The sequence below is a fragment of the Bombus impatiens genome, unplaced genomic scaffold (genome assembly GCF_000188095.3).
Source record: "Bombus impatiens unplaced genomic scaffold, BIMP_2.2 scf_0135, whole genome shotgun sequence".
NCBI classification, from domain to species: domain Eukaryota; kingdom Metazoa; phylum Arthropoda; class Insecta; order Hymenoptera; family Apidae; genus Bombus; species Bombus impatiens.
Genome location: NT_176554.1, coordinates 1457393 through 1477588, shown reverse-complemented (window position 1 = coordinate 1477588; position 20196 = coordinate 1457393). Strand labels below are relative to the sequence as shown.

The 20196-nt window shown below is 37.2% G+C and overlaps 2 protein-coding genes and 1 long non-coding RNA gene across 7 annotated transcripts in view; 1 reads left to right on the top strand and 2 right to left on the bottom strand.

The window, feature by feature from the left end:
- Positions 1-387: 387 nt before the first annotated feature.
- LOC100746009 (trafficking protein particle complex subunit 1) lies at positions 388-2889 on the bottom strand. Its single transcript, XM_003486981.4, has 3 exons — positions 2601-2889; positions 2126-2335; positions 388-2029 (listed from the first exon to the last, which is right to left on the bottom strand). Exons 1-3 carry the CDS (start codon positions 2697-2699, stop codon positions 1901-1903), a joined length of 438 nt encoding a protein of 145 aa, XP_003487029.1. The 5' UTR covers positions 2700-2889; the 3' UTR covers positions 388-1900.
- Positions 2890-3541: 652 nt separating this feature from the next.
- LOC117151284 lies at positions 3542-7096 on the bottom strand. Its single transcript, XR_004461089.1, has 2 exons — positions 5717-7096; positions 3542-5618 (listed from the first exon to the last, which is right to left on the bottom strand). It is a non-coding gene; the product is annotated as an uncharacterized LOC117151284 (long non-coding RNA).
- LOC100749905 (sodium- and chloride-dependent glycine transporter 2-like) overlaps positions 6187-20196 on the top strand; it is a 32513-nt gene continuing 18503 nt past the window's right edge. For 2 of the 5 annotated variants that reach the window (XR_004461084.1, XM_033319074.1), the window contains exons 1-6: positions 11111-11140; positions 12845-13013; positions 14389-14667; positions 17659-17863; positions 18423-18616; positions 19755-19935. Coding sequence is in view for 2 of the 5 variants with exons in the window: in XM_033319074.1 (XP_033174965.1) it covers positions 11111-11140; positions 12845-13013; positions 14389-14667; positions 17659-17863; positions 18423-18616; positions 19755-19935 (1058 nt within the window). In the remaining 3 variants the exon portion in view is untranslated. Of the gene's footprint in view, positions 6206-10687; positions 11141-12844; positions 13014-14388; positions 14668-17658; positions 17864-18422; positions 18617-19754; positions 19936-20196 lie in introns of those variants that run through there. The other 3 variants (XR_004461085.1, XM_033319075.1, XR_004461086.1) reach the window with 3 other exon arrangements.

Sequence of the window (20196 nt, the reverse complement as noted above, 5' to 3'; positions counted from 1 at the left end):
TGATCTGATTAAGAGATGTATATCATTTCTCTATAAGAATAGTGTGACATTTACACTTTCGTTTGTTACTGTATATGTGTATATATGTATTTAAGTGTACACCATATGCGTGCAGTAATGCCGAATTTACTATATTTATGCACACCATGTATAAACGTATTATGAATGCAATAGAGGGAACAAATTAAGAGCAACTTTGCATGGCGAAGCGTATTGAAGTAAGTAGTATGTGCATTCATGTTTCAGAAGTGCGTGCGTATAAATATGTGTAATGTACGTATGTGTGTATAGCTATATATATACAATCAGGCCTCAATTTATAAAACAAAAGTTGCAAATTAATTTAACATGGATAATTTTCATTTTGTGCCAATGTTTTCTTGAGAATATTGTTATATGCGAAAAAATTACATTCTCGTACACGAAACAGCGCTCACATATAAAACGTATCAAATTCGTTAAAATTTTTCTATGACGGAATTCCTCAAAAGAAATAAAATTTTCACCTGATATAAAATAGGATAACTGTATAAAACATTATGGAAAAATTAATATTATGCCTTTTAGTTGTATTTTATGTCAAGCAACAGTTATTATTTTCCATGCATGAAACACTTTTTCATTTGTCAATCATATTTTCAGATGTATAAGTATCATAAGAACCTTTGTACACGAACATTTTCTAAATGTCCTTCGATGTATGAAAATACACATAATGTAATGTATACAATTAAAGGCAATGAATATGCCTTGACAGTGAATGTCATTCAGCAATTTTAGAGAAAAAAATGAACATTAATATAAAAAGAGGTATGGTAGTTTATTACCTTCAGTTTATATTTATTTATTATTAATCTTGGTGAATTATATGTGTTAATATCAGGTGCTTTATTAGGCATGTCAAAAGCTTCGATTTGGTTTCTTGCCGATATAGATATTTACATTTATGTAATGTTAAACATAAATCACTAACGATCAGTGTAAGGAACATTGTAATCATTTTTTAACAATTTTACCTTTCGTATATTTTTTATTCTAAGTTCTGCAGAACTTAAATATGTGTATATAATTGTGTAAAATTATTGTCCCAGTATATACGTTTTTTGTGTGTAACTAATAACTTCGCTAATATTTGGATAAGCTAATGTCATACGTCCGGACGAGAATTGTATGAAAGACATTACATATGTAAAAAAAGATGGATACATGGACCTAAAAAAACCGAATTGTGAAATATGACATAAGCTGCCATATAATCTTCATATATTAATAATAATAAATGTTTTAGTTAAATAAGGCATATTCCTGCAAGTATGTTCTAGAGTACTGGTATGTGGTACGAAATATATACATATATAAAAAGGCAAGTTTAATGTAGGAACATTTTTAAAAGTATGCATTTTTACCAATATTTTTACGTATTTTAAATAATAATTTAAATATACAAATTAAAAAGTACATTTCGTTGATACAAAAAAAGACGGTGCAATTTTAATGCATTAATATGTTAATACAAATAATTTAAAGGAATCTACAAAAGTAACTGATGCTTTTACAAGTATTAATTTCTTCAAATTCTGTTAATTGCTGTACATTTTGTATGAAGATCACAGTTCTGTGTATTACAAAAATATATTGTTTAAATAGTTGTTTCTGTTATGATAAATGTAAATTCGTAAATATAACAAAATGTAATGTAAGTTGTATATTCATTTAAATTATAAGAATATTTTTGTGGTATATGATATTTTTGTTTAGTTTTTTGCACTTCCATTAATGTATATTAATACTAGTTGTTGATAACAAATAATTGCGTGTAATATGAAATTAAATTTGTATAACATCACTAAACATTTTTATATTCAAGTATATTATACTTATTAATATAATATAAAAAATTCTATATCGATCTACTTAAGAATAAAGGAGATTTTTTAAATAATTCATCAACTTTTAGTTTAAACAGTTCACTTTGAATAGGTTCATTTAATTGACATAGAGGATTTTTCACAACATATTCTAAATAGACCTGGAAAAAGAATTAATTATATCATTGGAGATTTTTAGTTTGCTAAAATACTCTACAGCAATATAATACTAGAATATGCAACATTGGGTTACTCACCTCTCTATATAGTTGTTGTAATAATTCTCTGGCATTTTGTGTAACATTATCAGTATTTAACACAAATTTTAATCCAGACGGAGTTTCCAAATAATGCAATGTATATTTACTAGTTTTATAATATAAAAATCCTTCTTTTGGATCCAATGGCGATATTTTACTTACAAATGATTTTATAGAAAATAACATTCCATACATTAATTTTGCTTCCTAAATTTTGTGCAATTTTATTTATAATGTATATATATTATTTATAATGTATATATATTTCTTAGAAAAAAGATTATATAGATTATACACAAATGAAAACAAAAGACCTTCTTTTAAACGACTTAATTTAAAAAAGGAATGAAACAAGTAATTGTTAGTGATTTGTATAAAATAGGTTACAGGATATTTGAACATGGGAAGGTTAGAAACGGCATATATTTTATAACTTTAAAATAACAATTCTGTTATAGTTATTCATACATACCTCTCCTTTTGTGATTCCAGATTTATTCAACCTATTCCATTCTGCATAATACAGTAATGTTCCATTTTTGGAAAATATATATAAATTATGAATTGTCATAATTTTGCTGACAGTTGTGTATTTTGTTTTGCTGTTAAAATGATGTTCAATCAATTAGTTATCGACGATAGCATAGTGAGGTATCCATTGATTAAAGACAGGATAGACATGACGTTAAATGCAGCTTTGCGTTTCAGGTTATGAAACACCGACTTGCAAAAAAATCAGAGTGTTTTTTACGCCCTCTGCGATTTCCTACGGCGAACATAGGAAACATATCAAAGGAGATTCGACAATAATTACCTATATTATCGACGAATTTTTTACGTTTCACTGACTCTATCTTATAAAAATGACAATAGACTAAATGATAGACTTAAGAATAAATGATAAAACATTCGAATTCATTTTATAAAACTCATTTGTTGATTGGATTTGAGAATTATACAATAATCTTTACAATTAAGGTTAATTTTATAATTATAAGCATATCTTTAAAACTGCTATAAATTAATGGTTGTGCTTCGTGCAATTTTTCAGGAATTAATAATTTGTTGCATATAATGAATTATTGCTAATTAAGATTATTTAGAACTAGTTACAATTAATTTTATTGACGCGGTGGAGATTCTGTGGCTCCTGTTACAGTTTCCTACTGTTGCAGTAGAAGAAATCCTGCAACACACAAACGAAAAATGAATTTTTCTTTGTTTTAGTATGTAATGATCTAAATGTAAGAGTATCACAATCATTTTTTTATAAGATTAATTAAAAATAAACTTATTTGGTGATACAGAAATTGCTAAAATCGGATTTTATATTATAAACATTTTTAACTCCTCGCAGAAACATTTTAGGGCCCAGTGCAAAAATTATCGTTTAGGGAGCTCAAACTTTCGTAAATATGAACGGAAGAAAATCATTTTATTAAATTAATAGTTTCAAGCATGACGGCGAATATCAGCAGTCGAAACGTATTAAGATTGGTTAATACTAAAAATATGGTAGGTTCTGCATAAAATCGCAATTTCAATCAGTTGTATCATAATACGATTAGAGTACAACACGTGCAAAATATTCTGTTCTATACCTTATTTGTAATTTTATAGAAAAATTTAGCTTGAATTCAAACCATTGCTATATCGAAACGATAACGTTGCATGCGATACGAAAATGGCACGAGAGATCAAGTGACCCTTAAATCGTGGGACGCGGAACGGAAAGCATTAAATATCTTATCGGTAATCTATCTTATCGATGATATCAGTTTCTTACGAAAGTCCGAAGATGGCTTATCGCTACATTTCCTTCTGTGCAGAAAACGAGTAAATTTTTCTATGTATACAGGACTACTTGTAGAACCACTCGATCGTCAAAAGTGATAAAAAGTGATTTTACCATTTGACGGAACATCGTGTCATATGTTCTGCAATACCGACCATTGCAGAACCGACATTGCATACCGACATAGAACTCTACTATATGTTCAATCCAAATGCGATAGTCGGTATAGCTGGAAACAAAGACAAGATATCGCACTCATCGACGAAGCACAGGATAGACGTAACACGAAATATTTTTCCGTGTTCCACGATTTAGAGGTTTAGATATAAACATGAAATTGGAAATTATTATTGTAGAGAAAATAAAGAATTCTACGCATTCTTTAATGCATCATCAAGATTAATTTTTGTACTATACTATAGATCGCCTATGCGCGTATGTGTGCCATGTCGCCTTGACAATTAAATACAACAGGCGATAATCGAAAGAGCCTGATCGGTGCATGGGGCAAAATTCATTGAGTTTTTTCAAAGAGACTTGCGAATATGTATCCGTAAACACGCTCTCGGTACGTTTGCCTTTTTTCCTTCTTTTCTTGTGTCCGTTTCAAACGAATATAATAGTGCAAATAAAACTAGAATACGAATAAATAAAACTAGAACAAATTCATAGGGCACGAAATCCCAGAAAGCCATAGGTGCGTCTTGTTCTATGTTGTATCCCATCGAACTCGTCGAAACGGCAGTAGTAAGGGTCAGAAAAACAGCCAACCAAACTTAATGAGCGAAAGGTAAGTAGAAACAGTATCGTTAGCGTCAGACTGCTTTCGTTTTATGTATTATTTGCCGACTCTTCGCGACATTTTCGCGGGGCAAATAGGGATTCAAGTTGCCGTGCGAATTTATCGCCGAGTACAAAACGTGCTGGTGGCTGCAGCTTGGGCACGATTATCGTTTCGAGCACTTTTATTAACACATAACGGTATCGCGGTAGACGACCTCACCGAGCTCAGCACGTAAACCGTCGCTTTTCGATCGGACTTCTCCGACGTCGAATGTGCCATTTGCCTTTTTACTGTTAGAGTAGAGTCAAGGGAAAGCTAAAGTCGAGGAGAGCCGGAGGAAAGCTTTACCGTAGAACCGTATAATACCTATGCGAACGACGCTATGCAAATAAATACAACGTAAACGGGAGCATAGAATAATAGAGGATAACAAATTATGGATGATATACGCTCGTATAATGCCCATTGCGGAGGGACTGCGAGCTATAAGCGCAGGTTAAAGGTATAATGCGGTGGCTATGATCGTGAAACTGAAATGAAACGAATTTCGGCGAACGACCGGAAGATAAGTAGTAGTTAACAATGTCGTGCTCCCTCCAATCCTTAGACGGACTAATTCTACGTAACCGGTTGTACTAACAATTTCTAGAGAATTTCTTCTCCTATACATTTTTGGTATATGCCTCGTTAAAAGAATTAACGAGACGTTTGCCTCATTGGAAAGATCCTCCTTTTCTTTATCGTCGATTACGAAGAGGAAGGACTTTACGCGATAAATCGCTTAATCCTGTCTTACACCGGTCCATCAGATAGATCAAATTCCTTTATCCAGCTGTAATAACAACTTCAGAAAAATGTAGATTCGCTTTTCCAAATGCAAGATTCAGGACACTCCACCGCATACGTAGTCCCTTCTAAATACAGGATCGAAAAAGGCGGTCTTAGAAAAGTTTGTCGATCGAGCAAGATCGAAACTCTATTTAATTTTTGCCAATAAAAAAAATCTTACATCCTACAAAAAAAAAAAAAAAATATCATCCTTTGGAGCATCTCAACAGCGTAGTATCTATTGTTTCTACGAACGTTAGGCATTGGAACAAACGTATGGCGATGTACTTCGTCGATTTTCTCATCGCTTACGTGGGTACAGGAAGAGCGAAAACCGAGTGTGTACGTTCTTCCATTAAGTGAAATCTTTCGATACACATTCGTTACAAACGCGTCAGCTGCAGCATAACGGTTTGCGTGTTTACACCTCCTCGACACCGGAAATACAATCTGCATGGAACGCGATAAAAATATCACCGCATAAAACGAACGATCGCATCGTCGGTGACTGGAATGATTCGATAACAATGACCTAGGCTGTAAATCAAACGAACGTAGCCAGCGCGCGTTGAACCGACTGTTTCGAGTGCATCATGCGCTTCGACCTCGCCGCACCAGGGGTTTACGCGCTCGTGTAATATAATCACCCGTTGGCCAAACGTTTGAAACGGTAAGCTTAAAATGGCACACATATAGAGTTGTAGGGACAACTATGGTCGTACGCTACTAGGACTATAGCGACCCTCGTGCAAGCTTACCAAGTTTACTCAATAGCGTCCTTTCTATTATGAGCGCTTCTCTGTTAATTTCATTTATTCTGACTTTGACTGGGCCAACTAGACGTTACAACAATTTCACACGATTTAACGGTCAATTTATCCTTAACTATTGGTTGCCGATCCGGTTCAGGTTTGCAGCGAACAGACGGCTTTTCCCGCAGAACCACGCGAATATTTTACGATGGTTATTTAACCGATACTACGCTGCTCATGAACGTTTCCCATGGACTCGCTGCGTTGCTCGCTTTTCCTTCTTTCGACATGTTCACCGCCGCAATAATCGCAAATATCTCCCGACCAGAACTGTCTCACGCTCCAATAGAATATCGATAAAGTTATATAACCCTGCCACGTTTTTTCAGTTGTTCCATTTCGATCTAATCGCCTTCTTCTAACGTTAAAAAGTATCTCAGATTCAAGCGAGATGCGAAACAATTGTCATTCGCATGATTCTTCGTTCCAATTTTACGCTAAACGTTTCCTTGACACGTAAAAGGCCTTTCTGTTTGTTGCAATAAGAGTAACATTGAGATGTAAAAGTTCGAGCGAATACAAAAATTTGATATTTTAAGGAAACATCCTCTGGGATGATCGCGCAAGGTAAAGAGTTAATTCCTTGCAATGTTGCGACGCGAGGAAAACGTTCGTGCGACAAACTCCCGTGATCCGCATCAAGACTAGCACATAGCACGAGGGTCAAGCACACGATCACATTGTATTAAAGCAGTCTACGATAAATGGACGTTGTGTATTCGCAAAACGTACTAGATGTCGCTCTTGTCGGCAATTTTACAACGTTGTGAGTAGCAATAACAACCACACGGCTTCGATTTTTGTTCGTCTGCTCGCTTGTTTGCACGCCTGTTTATTTATTCGTTTGCTTGCTCGATCGCTCGCCCAGTCGCTTATTTGTTTATCGTGCTTTTTTCTTTTCGATCGGCTCCATTGAAATTGACCGATCGCCATGCTAAATTTGCTATGCGCAACTCAATGTACCTGCGACGAACAAAATTTTGCACTTCTATCGGTCAAACGATAATTGTTATCGACTGGTATCGCTTTGGTTATCCTTTTTCTTCGGTAGATGGTACCGCGATTGTAGCTTGGAATAGTCCTTTCGCAGAAAGAAAGAATCCGGTCTGACCGGATTACCGGAATTGTGAATCGAAGACTTCGTCTTCTTTCGTTTGTCGAACGACTTTCTGTGTCGATTGGGTTATCCGTGGTCTATTCGACCCTTGTTCGCTGGATATAGATTTACTCGGAAGTAACCATGGTTTATATAATTTGGTAATTTTTGTTTCGCGAACGTAGCAAGAAACGTTAAAGCCAAGGCTAAGTCCTCTATTTTCACTCTGACAATTGTTGTCTCAAGTTATTGGTTGTGTCAGGTTATGTAAGAGATGGTAGGATGTTACGCGATCAGAAACATTTTTCTGTTTAACTTTACGATAGAAAACGATCTTTCGAATCTTTAATCAAAAATAAGATTTATCTTTCTTGTTTATCAATAGCCGTTGAGAGCGTATGGATTTATTTACAAATACGAAACAGAATCGCGTTGAAAATTGTCATTTTTCGTTGATTTTCCGAGAAATCTTTTCGAAATTTCCGTTTCGATATATTTTTATTATTTCACATGTATATTTTCATTTCACGTGGAACTGGTAAACGGCGTATTGAATTTTAGAAATACTCTCCTATAAATCCTGTAATACCACAGGAAATGTGACTTATCGTGTTTTTCATCTGCGGCCTTCGAATGAAAACAGCAAATTATACGTATTATACATTAATTTCGTAATACGTCTCGTTTATAAAATAAATTACTACAGCGAAAAGAACGCTATTTTACATATTTAACGCATTCTTACACCGTGAGAAACGTTGATTCCAAGCGGAAATTAAATTAAATATATTTATCAATAATTACTTGACATCGATGCTTTTCGCAATATCGCTTCTTTCTGTTCGTACATTCTACGCAATTTTTTGCGCGCATAAACGAGATCCGATACAAATCGTTCGATACCGACCAAGGGAATTAATTCTGCCGATATTTACGAAAATATTGCGCGCTTCACCCGCAGAAGCTGCATAATTCGTGAAATCTGCGAATTACCGGCTAGGTCTTTATAAATGATAAGCCACCACCTTTGTTTACCAGGCAATCACCAACGGAGCAGAGATAGGGGATGTTTAATATTTGCCACCGGGCAAAGTAAGTTTGCAAATCGTCCCTTTTATCCGGAACTCGTAGAGCAGATTTCTTTACCTCTTCCACTCGGAATCTGTCTCTTTTCTCACGAGGCCATTGCATACAGCATACGCGATTGGGAGATACGCGAGATCATTGTCCGTTTTGCTCTGTTGGATATAAAACTCTTTTTCTTTTCCCTGTGCCTGCTATAAAATAGCACGTCACAGCTTTTCCTTCGACGTTCTTTCATCTCGGAATTCAACTTTTGGAACATCAAACAGCCGCCACCGTTGTGCCGTCCTCCACAGTAAATCGTCTGGGAAATCAGCCGCAACTATTATTGTGCTTTTAAAATCACAGCCACGCGAGATTGAGCTACCGCGTTCCAGTTAATCAACGGATTGTCCGCGTTACGTACGGTTATTGGGAAGATGAGTAGTTTTTTCGTGAAGTATTTAGGAAAGAGGAAGAGACTGGGACGATTAGTAATTCTGCGTTGTTGAGGTTATTCGTTGCGTAAACGGAGAAAACTCGTGGATAAATTGTAAGGCAGAAAATATATTTAGATAGAAGTGTAATTATAAGAGTACAATTTGAGCTGGTCCAGATCCGCACGCTAGCTGTGTTACCCGATAACTGAAAAACCCCCGAAGCCAACGTCGCCTGTCTACCGTTTACGGTCTGTCTTCGTCAGAAGTCTTTTGTCTACGCGCTGTCGATGGCTTCGGTGCTCGAGAAAAACTAAAAAAGATCAGACGTAGAATTTTCTTAGAAGCGGTGACCACTTCAACGTGCGTTATTATTGCTATTTATCCTTAAATTAAATTGAATTTTTCCTTTTATTTTTCTTTAGTCAATTTACATTTTTGGCCAAGCACTGCATAATTCATCGTCTTTCTCTCGTAACACATAAGTTTACGAGATAATCGTTTTCTTCCAGTTTAACGTATGTACCTGTCTCTAAATCTTTCAAATTACAATCGCGATTAACTTTTCAAAGATAAGGTCTTTAAATATTATACGCAAATATTGACGGATCTCTGTTCGATATACATAGGTGAAAGGAGATAAACGATATCATCTATACTAAATGTATTGGAATATTGAAACAACTTTGACACTGTTCCGATATAAAATGTTTCACGAGGTTTACGTAGTATGTATTTTGTATTATTTCACTTCCTACAAAATTGAACATCCTAAGTAAACAGTCGATTGAATTGTTAACGTTACGTATGCTCATCAACAAAACATTAATTCTTTCCACCGGTAACATTTTATCGTACAAATTCGTTTAATAGATTAAATATTTGTCATTGTTTGATGCGACCAAATAACGAGAGCGGTTATTTTATCGAAAAATACATCGGCTGGCTCTTATTGTAGCGATCGATTTAATGGAGAAGCACGTGTATTAAATAAAGAAAGCCTCAATTATATTCGCGAGTTAATTAATTTCATTAGCCTTAAATTATAGCATTTGTTTATTCGTTTATAATTATCGTCTCGCGTAATGATGATCAGGATGATCCCGATTATCGATCGTTGTTTAAGCACTTTATCGCAATAATACCGGAAGAATATGATGCGCGTAAATACCAAACGTTATCCTCAGAATTGTATCGCGTTGTGCTTTTCAAATTATTGCGTCGCGATATTTATATCTTTACAATTGACAAAGAATTTGAGATTAAGCACAAAAGAACTCGTCGACCTTTATCTAATAACGTTTATCGAAATATTAATTCGCGTAAATATGCGGTCTAATTATGAGACGTTCTTGCACACTTTTATACGTTTATGACCGACTTTTACAATTTCGTCGAATTCCCCATTTTCCTTTGTGTTTCCGTTGCACTCGCGAAAGCGCAATGACGTCGCAGCTTCGAACGTATCGCTTTAAAGCAACGGATTAACGGATCAGTTTCGTAAATACCACGTGTAAATCAGACGAAAACGAAAAGACTGCGATCAACTTCGTACGTACTAGCGGCACCACGCCGTTTTATCAGCGATAGATCGATCGTATTGCTATGAACAGAGCTGTCCAAATATTTCTGTCAGGCTTTTATCGTACAATGCTGAACGCGCATGTCGACGATTGTTCGTATATAGTTGAATAGCATCCGAACTATTTGACGTATCGATGTTAAAACGGGAATCCACGAAAAGGGGGGAACGATCGATGTCAAATATACCCTTAAACACCTGTCGTTTAAACTCATAGCCGTAAGTCTCGCGTTATCGTTTCTATCGTATGCGAATCTCGAGCGAAATCGAAACAGCAAAGGCAAAGCGTATTTCATCGTCGCGTCGCACAACGAATACGACGTTGGCCGCTCGCCGATGTCGTCTCACGAGACCCGAGACGTTTTATTTGCGGCTACGGTACTATGAAGCGTATTCAGAACCAACCTCTCGATAATAGCTTTTGTCGATTATCTTGATATCTGAGGTTATATAGTTCTCTAGTAGCGCGCAACTGCGCAGACGATCGCGATCGCGATTGCGAATCGAAGTTGGTGTCGAAGTTGACGGGACATTCGTAATACCGTTTCGACCGTAAATATTTTACTGATATTTTCGTGCTATCACCATGACGGAAGCTAAACAATGGACATCCAAGGTGAGCATAGTGCGCGCTTAGGCTACCGATCGTTCTCAAGCTTGTGAAAAAAGTGAACGCAACGCGAACGTGTCTCAAAATTTTATTAAAGTGCAGCGGAGGAGAAACGGTTTGATCCAAATAAAGCCTCATGGACGAGGATGATCGTTGTTTGGGATGCTCGGTATCCGTGACATACATACGCAATGAAAACGACGTATACACGTAAATATGTGTTTTGTCACAGGAAGATTTTCGAGAAGAATCAATCCTGTTCAACTTAAGAAAGTGAATTATTGCAGATACGCTACGAGTATTCAGACGCTTGCCGATATTTAGTACAAGAAAGTAGTACAAACCGGATGATTCCCACCGTTTTTATTTCCTAGTTACTTTGTTTTACAAATCTGTTATTTCGTTCGCGTTACACGCGTTTCACGATGTAAAATTTGTTCGAATTTTTCGATAAGTATAACGAATAAGTGTCCTAATATTTCTGATCTTAGCAACGCATGTAAGATGGAGTTGTCGAAAGAGCAGAACCGTGATTCTTACAATCGTTATTAACGTACACGAAGATTATACGCGGAAACGGTATCTTCGATGAAAGCTACGGTACCCGTTAAGTACATAGAGTTTCGTTCCAAAAATATTACACCGACGATCTCCTCGCGGCGGCGTAGTCTGGTTCGGGGAGGGGAATAATCGAGTTCGCGTGCGTCTCGATGCGCCGACGAAACAATGGGATCAACCATGCGCGGAAAAGAACAGCGTTTCGTTGGATCTTATCTGTCGGTGGCTTACGGTGCGAGTAGATTAAACCACCGATGCTCGTGCCGTTAGACTTTGCAGATAAATTCAGCCGATTCGAGCGTTCCCTTAATCTCGTTACGTAAATACCTTGGACGGTCCTCCAGTGGCAGCTCTTACCTTCCCACTTCCCGCGTTACCTTTCGCCCGAGTGTATTGTTGTCTTCCGCATTCTCCTATGTTTCGTCCAACTCTATGTTCTACACACTGGTCCTTAGACTTGACTATCGAGGCACTTGATTCCGCTGTTCGATATCGAAGAATGACAGGCAGGGGTGCTATGGTTTCCCAGAACACCTTTCGACGAAGAAGTTTGCACGTACCCACTCTACGCGTTGTCTTTGTTAGGCGACCTTACGGTACGGTCAAACATCGTGAATCTCAGTTAGGCCATCGTTCAGTAATTTTTTAGCAGGCCTATAGCCAATAGTTAATTCATTATTCGGTTTAATTTCAGCAAGTATCCTAGTGTATCCTAAATCTAGCTTCTCGATCTAGCTTCTCGGCATTGAGCCTAACAGTTCTGGATATTTCGAACTTCTCACACATAGCGCTAGTATCGTAAGAAAGAATTATTTCGTGTTTTGTCCTTATGCGTGTTAACACCATGCTGTGACCGGACAGAGTGCTTGACTAAATTTCTACTGATTCGTACGATAGATCGTGCGGTGCACGGGTCCGCCTTAGATCGAACTGTTTACACGGGAAACGTGTTCGAACGACGGAATATTCGGATAATCGAGGTTCTATCGTTGTTAACTCGCATTTGTTTCATAACCTACCTGTCCATACAACCGCTACGGTAGGTTGTTCCGGTTGTTGGCCCCTTTTTTCCCCATTCGGTTGCCGGTTGTCGTGCGTTTCGCGGCGATGATTTATATGATGCAAATATAACGTAACCCGTGTTATTGGCAGACGAAGAGGGTTTCACTGGGAGTTGGCGGTGCCTTGGTGGAGCTAACGCAGGATCCTGAACGGGGTAGCTGGGCCAATCCCATCGAGTTTGTTCTATCCTGCATCGGGTATGCCGTTGGCATTGGCAATGTTTGGCGTTTCCCTTACCTTGTATATCGTAATGGCGGTGGTACGTATATATACATATGTTGGTAGCTGTGCGTATCCTGGCGTCGTGGTGAACGTACGGTATGTATGCTGCATGTGGATACGGGTAGCGTGTGCGCACGACTTTCCCATACGAGAAAAACGTCTAGTCGTATTCGCTAAACAGACGGTCACGGGCTAGCAAACGAACTACTGGATTACGCGGAATGATTTATTTTCGTGCGTCGGCCGTTTTCGTAGAAAAAGGAAAAAACCGGAAGGGAGAAAAAGGGAAAAGAGAGGAAGCAGAGAAAGAGAAATAGGCGGATGAGCAGACGCGTGACACGGAGTGTACGTGCGTGGTCGACGTGACGAAGCGACTAATTCGAATAATTAAGCGTAGTTTGGCAGCTCGTGACCGAGCGTTCGGGAAATTTAATAAATCTTTCCTGGCTGCGTGTGCGGTTGTGCCTGTTGATACAGCCGCTCCTCTCTTTCACCGGGTTTATTTGCGAAATTCCAAAAGGTAGGAAAAGAGAGAGAGATGCTGCCCGCGTATTCTGAACACTTGGCTTTTAATTATTCTATTTTACTTCCACTCTCGTCGTTTTGTTCTTTTCTGTTTACGTGGCCCCAGCTCTTCATTGTTCCCCGGTCGGCGCAGCGGCTCCTAATGAAAGACGACCAAAGAGAGAATAGTGGCTGACCGTTTTTAACCTTTCTACTGTAACGCCGTGTTTCGTCGCGTTAATCAGACTCAGGGGCTCGATAACTTTTAATTAGTATCCATTCGAAGCGAATGATAAATCGGCTCGTATTCCTTGAGTATATTTATCTGGTTGTTCCGACGTAAACGAACACGAACGGGACATTAATCGACATCAAGAATAGCCTTTTTAATCGAAGACATCGTTTTTTACTTATTTTTTAATATCGCGGTTGTTTAATTTTTTCGTTTACCAACCAACTTTTTATCGACGATTTGCCGTTTATTATACGTTAGAACGAGAAGATTAGATACAGTCTTCGGTATTTATTCGACCGAACAGAGATGTATATACGTATACATCGATTCACGAAAGTATTTGAACATTTACCATGGAAAGCTTTTATATCCATACCGTATGTAGTGTGCATGGATGACGGTATAGTATGGATAATCGACTGTTTAAATACTTCTGTGATCTCTGCGAAATATGTACTTGCAGCAAGCATCTTGTAATTTCCATACATATTTTCAGATTCTACCTACAGATACAAGCGTTACAAGTCTCATAACGGTGCTGACAAAATTTCATTGATCGATACTTGTGTTCGAATACTTGCGTGAACCTACGTGGTATCGTAGTTGTCGCCGTCCTCGTTAAACTCTTTATAAATACGTTATAGCGTATTTCCAGTCGTTGCTCTGTTTACAGGTGCTTTTTTAATTCCATTCGTTTTAATGCTGATAACCATGGGATTGCCGATATTTTTTTTGGAACTCGCGATTGGACAATATTCAGGACTTGGCCCTAACGAAGCGTTCACACGTATGGCGCCGGCACTCGAGGGTCTCGGTTATTGCACCCTCGTCGTCATTTTGCTTGTAATGGTCTACTACATGGTGATCGTTGCCTGGACACTTTTCTACACGTTCGTCTCGTTCGTGCCGAAGCTCGGTTGGGCCTACTGCGACAACGATTTCAACACGAACGGTAAGCACACTGATAAAATAACGGACGTACTGCCGCGCCCCTTGTAAATTTTAGAGAACGCACCTCGCCTACGAACGATGGGTTCAACTTGTTATTTAGCGTAACGTAGCGTAACCGTGCCACACGCGTATTTTATCGTTCCCATAAAGCCCGAAGAGGTCGTAGAACCGTTTTAAACGATCGAATGACGAACGGCTCGTTTCTTCGAAATTCAATTTCTCTACTCTGCAGAACGGAAGCGCATAACATGAGAAAAATATTCTCCTCTTCCTTCGTATCGTTACATGCTGCTTTATGTTTTTCCATACATTGTATAGCTGGCAATTTATGAGTATATACGCGTACTACGTATGCCTTTTGTGTTACCAATATGTAAATAACAACAATTTTCATATTGAAAATTTTTTGTTCAGCAAAATATAGCTTGATCTATAGATATGGAATGGTACGTGCGAATATTTTTCGGTTTTTCTAGAAACAAACTTTAATTAACTTGGATGCAACGAAATGCCTTTTTTTTTCTCAGTTTCAATGTCCTCTTCGCAGGTTATTTAAAGTCGCACCTAATCGTTTGTGCGGGGTTAGAGCTTTAAAAAGGTATTGGTATCGGTGAATGTTTCTCGTATATCTTATCGCCATAGGTGGAACTACCACGTAATTTGTCGATCGTAATTCTTTTCTCATTTAATCTACAATCTCTTTACTCTAATCTGTCCTAATATCTATTCTAATCTACATATCTACGAAATAACGGTAAAATGCACAAACCTACAACATTGTTCTCCATTCGTATTTCGTATTGTATTGTATTTACAATTCGTATTGTACGCTGCAATGAAGATATAATAAGAGTCCTTTCTTTATCGATTTAGCAGTTCTTTTAATGTTATTGCTCTTGTTCGTAGAATATAGTAAAGCAATTTATTTTTACAACTAAATGATTTCATTCGTTGAAAGAATTTATTTATATCGCATTCACCAACTTTTCCTCAACGTCGATTCAAATCGTACGTGTATGCCCCTTTTTGCGAGAGTTGGATGTTTTATTCAAAATATATCTTGTTACAAAAACAAGTTATTTTGTGCAAGATATTTCGGGTTACGTGCGATCTACGATATCGAAATCAGAACATAAAATTAGCAAAAGAGACCGAAATAATATTCTCGTTCGAGGTATGACCTCATTTTCAAAATTGCAATTTATTTCGTGCTGTAATAGTTGCTCGCCTGTTTTTAGAGAAATCGTTCAAAACAATACCGTAAATATCCACTGTGATTGTTCATCCTGTGAAATTACATCCTGTGTTGTCGCCAAAAAACGGCGACAAAAATCTTGTAACGGAAGTTCGGTTTAGCAACTTTACTTCTACTTTATTACAACTTTCATCGACAGAGCGATCATTGTAACCACTGACCGCCGACCGCCGACCGCTGACTGCCAATTCATACGACCAATATTGTTATAAAGAATTTATTTTGTTACAAGCGGTGATCCGACATTTTTCCAATTTCATGGAGACGATCGTTTGCTTTTATCTCTGCTATTCCTAGGTTACTTCGTTAAATCTATACGCGTTTGATGTGGATTTCTTGTGGATATCCTCATGTAGATTGCACTAGTCATTTTTAACACAGTAGCGTGTATCCTTTATGATTGATCAAATGAATTACGGGAACAAAACTTAACAGATATGAATATATATATATATATTATTACACAGCGAAGGAACGAGTGCACTAAAAAGAGAAATCGTGCATTTTTGACCGATTAGGAGGTTTGGACTGAGATTTGGAAATTGTAATTTCTCTTTTTTATATTTTTTTCTAATTTTTTGTCCGCCTAAGGATTGCTTGCTTATCTCATAATAAAAACCTTATCTAATTGTTTGTTACGTACGAGACAAAACGTGTGTATTTAGGTTAATGCACTTCGTGGAAAAGGTTGACTCACACCACGCAAATGCATGCCTCACACACATAACGTACTAGCTCGCTTCGCTATCAATTTCTGGTAGGCTTTAGGATATTCGTATGCATAATATATGTATAAAAAGCTAAAAATTAGAGATCCTGGGTCTTAATCGCCATAACTTCGTTAAGTTTACTCGCTGTACGGATCGTAACAACTTTTATATTTATGTTATATTATACGAGAAATTTATTCCATCTCATTTTAGATTTTAACTAATTTTCAGCTTATCTTGCAAGTTATATGCGTACCAGATATGAATATATACATATATATTATTTTATATTACATTATTAATAATATATATTGTAATTCTAATGCTACGTCCTACGTTTCTCATTCGATAAGGTACAAAGAACGATCTAGAACGTGCGAGAAAACAAGTGTTTTTATAAAAACGCGATTGTCTATTAGTAGATAGCTACGAAAGATGTGTTAAAAATGGTTGTGCCTGTGTCTCACATAAACTCGTGCACTTTGGACGGTTATAGCTGTGCCCACGTTTTACGCATTAAGGGGTTAAGGACGCTCGTTCGTGCGATTTTTCTCAGGTTCAACAAACAAAGCAGTCTCTTCAGCTGCTTATTGGTGCCGCCGCCTTACGCGTGTCACTAAAACAAGCGCGCGCGTGCCCTCGTAGCCACGCCATAAGGGAACGCTTGAAACCGGAAATCCCTCGTAGAACGAAGTATCTCTCTGAAATAAATGCGGGGAGAACAACAAAGCGCTCGTGTAATTAGTGGCGGTCTCTCGACGATCGTAACAAAGTACCAGTGCGGATATACATACGTACATAGGCAACATAGGTATACGTGTATATGACCAGCTATCGCATGTAATATCGAACCATACGCTGTCAGCTCTACGACGCATCGTATTCTGTAAACGACAGCTATTTCGTTTCAATCAGCGATAGCCTTTGGAAGCCTTTGAAAGCCTTTGATGTTGTTTCCTAATTATCGCGTAACCAGGGCAACGATATTGGATATGCGGGGATAAAGCCATAATGTCGACTTGTACAGATTGTTATAGTGGCCTGCAAGGGATCCAATGTCAAACGAATGATCCGGAAACGATATTTTACAACAGGACTTGCGTATCGGCCAGGCTTATCTGCAAGAATTTTGGTTTCGAGGATGGCAACGTCACTCATTGTTTCGATACGAACAGATTGGAACTTCTCCAACACCTTTATACTCGCATCCTTTCTTCGGAGGAATATTTCAAGTATGTCACGAACCGGTGTATGTTATAAATCATTTTCTTTTCTTTTTCTTTTTTTGTGCATTTACGAAAGATCACGAAAGATACGAACAGAACGCGTGCGATATGCAGAATACTATATCTAAATACAGCGGTTTTTATAATACTCGGTGAGTACTTTTCTTCTAATGAAATGAGCTCGAGCGAGTATTAGTTCCAAAATCGATATTCTAAATATATTAGGTCACACGAGGCAAGTAGACCGGTTTTTTATACGGAGAATTAGGTCAGTGGTACTAGAGAGTGCCACGAAGAAAAACATAATCACCTTTTCTTTCTACAACTTTTTCCCATTTCGCCTGCAAACACAATAACGCTGCCCACGTAAAATTTTCCGACTATCCTTTTACCAAAGTATTCTCTCATAGCATTTTTTAGTTAGCTATGACATGTTCCATTTCGCCATTTGCCTTCTATCTTTATTTATCTATCACGTAGTTTGTTATTCATTTATAAATAAGAAAATCACGGGGAAAGCTGAAATATTTAATCGTGGTCGGATATTATCGTTGGTCGAATCTAGCGACCGTGTATTGGGTCTACGAGGTGCCACGTGGGAACATTTTGGAGGCATAAGATGGGAATTGTTAGGATGTCTCACCCTCGCTTGGATAGTCTGCTTCCTATGCCTGATGCGCGGTGTCCAGTCCATTGGGAAGGTCGTCTACTTTACCGCACTTTTCCCTTACGTCATGCTTACGGCGCTGCTGATACGAGGTAAGAAGAACACAAGAAAAACGCTTTTCGTGCAATAGAAATTTCTTCGTTGATGCGATTAAGGAATTATGTATTACGTTGAGAAACAAGCTCATTCACGTTTTCTTAAAAGAGAGCGTCAAGTGTGTTTATTTCCACGTAAAATCTACCTAAGCAAGGTGTAATTTGTTTTACATAAATTCAAACATATGTATCTTTACATTCTTTGAATAAATTTTAGAACTCGACCGGAGGTTTTTATGCAATTTCATATTTCCGCGAACAGAACTAAGTTTCATCCGCTAAAAATTATAAAGAGTACTTCAATTTGAATATTTCATATATTTCTATATACTATTTGCAATCTGTAGATTTTTGCACCTTTGAAACTATTATAGATGCATGAAAATTCGCAATATACCGATAACATTCTCCGAAATGCTTATATCAATGAAAAGCGAAAGAACTCATTGCTCAAGTTAATATGTTTGCTATTACATAGACTCTTACGTACTATCGTCAACTATTACATAAAAGCCGAAAAATTTGTTTTTGAAAAATTATACGATGTACATTTTTATCCTAGAACTGTTTCTCCTTCGTATAAAAGAATGTTACGGCACTGCGTATATACAGGGTGTTCGTTGATCGTCAAGATTTTTCAGATGATGTAAAATTTTAATTATACGTCAGAATAAATGAATACTTTGCAATGTATTATTAATTCAGAATTGCTGCAAAACAATTATTTTTCAATCATCGGACACGTTCATGAAGAACGCAATAAATAACTATCAACGAATCGGAAGAGAATATTACAATCGATGAATTGTCAACAAATTAAAAAATAAATTAATTGTTAACGGTCAGAGATGATAAAATGGCATCATGACCCGCGCGAGGTTTTCGCGTATATCAAGTTTCATAATTAAAATTCTTCGACAAGATAATTGATAATTTATGAACATTAAAATGATATTAAAATGCTATTAAACGAGATATCTCTTTATGCGACATTAAACTTCAAATATGAATTAAAAATCTAAATTTAAGAATTTCATGCGTCGCTGGATTGCATAAAAAGTATGTTTTTTTTTTTAGCGATATCAGTTATTTTAAAGAATTTGTCAATTTTTATTGGTTTATTGTACACGTGCAGGTGTTACACTGGACGGTGCTGGTGACGGTTCTCTTTGGTTTATTACGCTAAAATGGTCAACACTGGAATCAACTAGCGTATGGGCAGATGCTGCATCCCAAGTTTTCTATTCCCTTGGTATCGGTTGTGGATCTTTGATCACTCTTTCGAGCTACAGTAATTTCAATAACAATTGCCACAGGTAAGCGTACGCAGTCGATATTCGACCACGCAATGCCTTCTTTATAACGCTACTACGAATTTTGCGTGCTCTGAAATTGGTCGAAAGCGTACACTCATGCATCAGGAAATAAATTTATGAATAAGCAAATGTAGATCATCGCGATCTATTCGTGTTCTTATCAAATCACCATTACGATCTCGGCAATCCAATAAAGTTACACGAATATCCAATTAAAATCTTCCGCTCAATTAATATGATTCATTCGCTTAAAAGTCAGCA

What these genes read in the sequence shown, in the direction of transcription:
- LOC100746009 (XM_003486981.4), bottom strand. Translation starts at nt 2,699, where the DNA reads ATGACAATTCATAATTTATATATATTTTCCAAAAATGGAACATTACTG. An exon ending in CTGGAATCACAAAAGGAGAG is followed by an intron (nt 2,336 to 2,600) that starts GTATGTATGAAT and finishes CACAAAATTTAG; the next exon opens with GAAGCAAAATTAATGTATGG. An exon ending in TACAACAACTATATAGAGAG is followed by an intron (nt 2,030 to 2,125) that starts GTGAGTAACCCA and finishes TTCTTTTTCCAG; the next exon opens with GTCTATTTAGAATATGTTGT.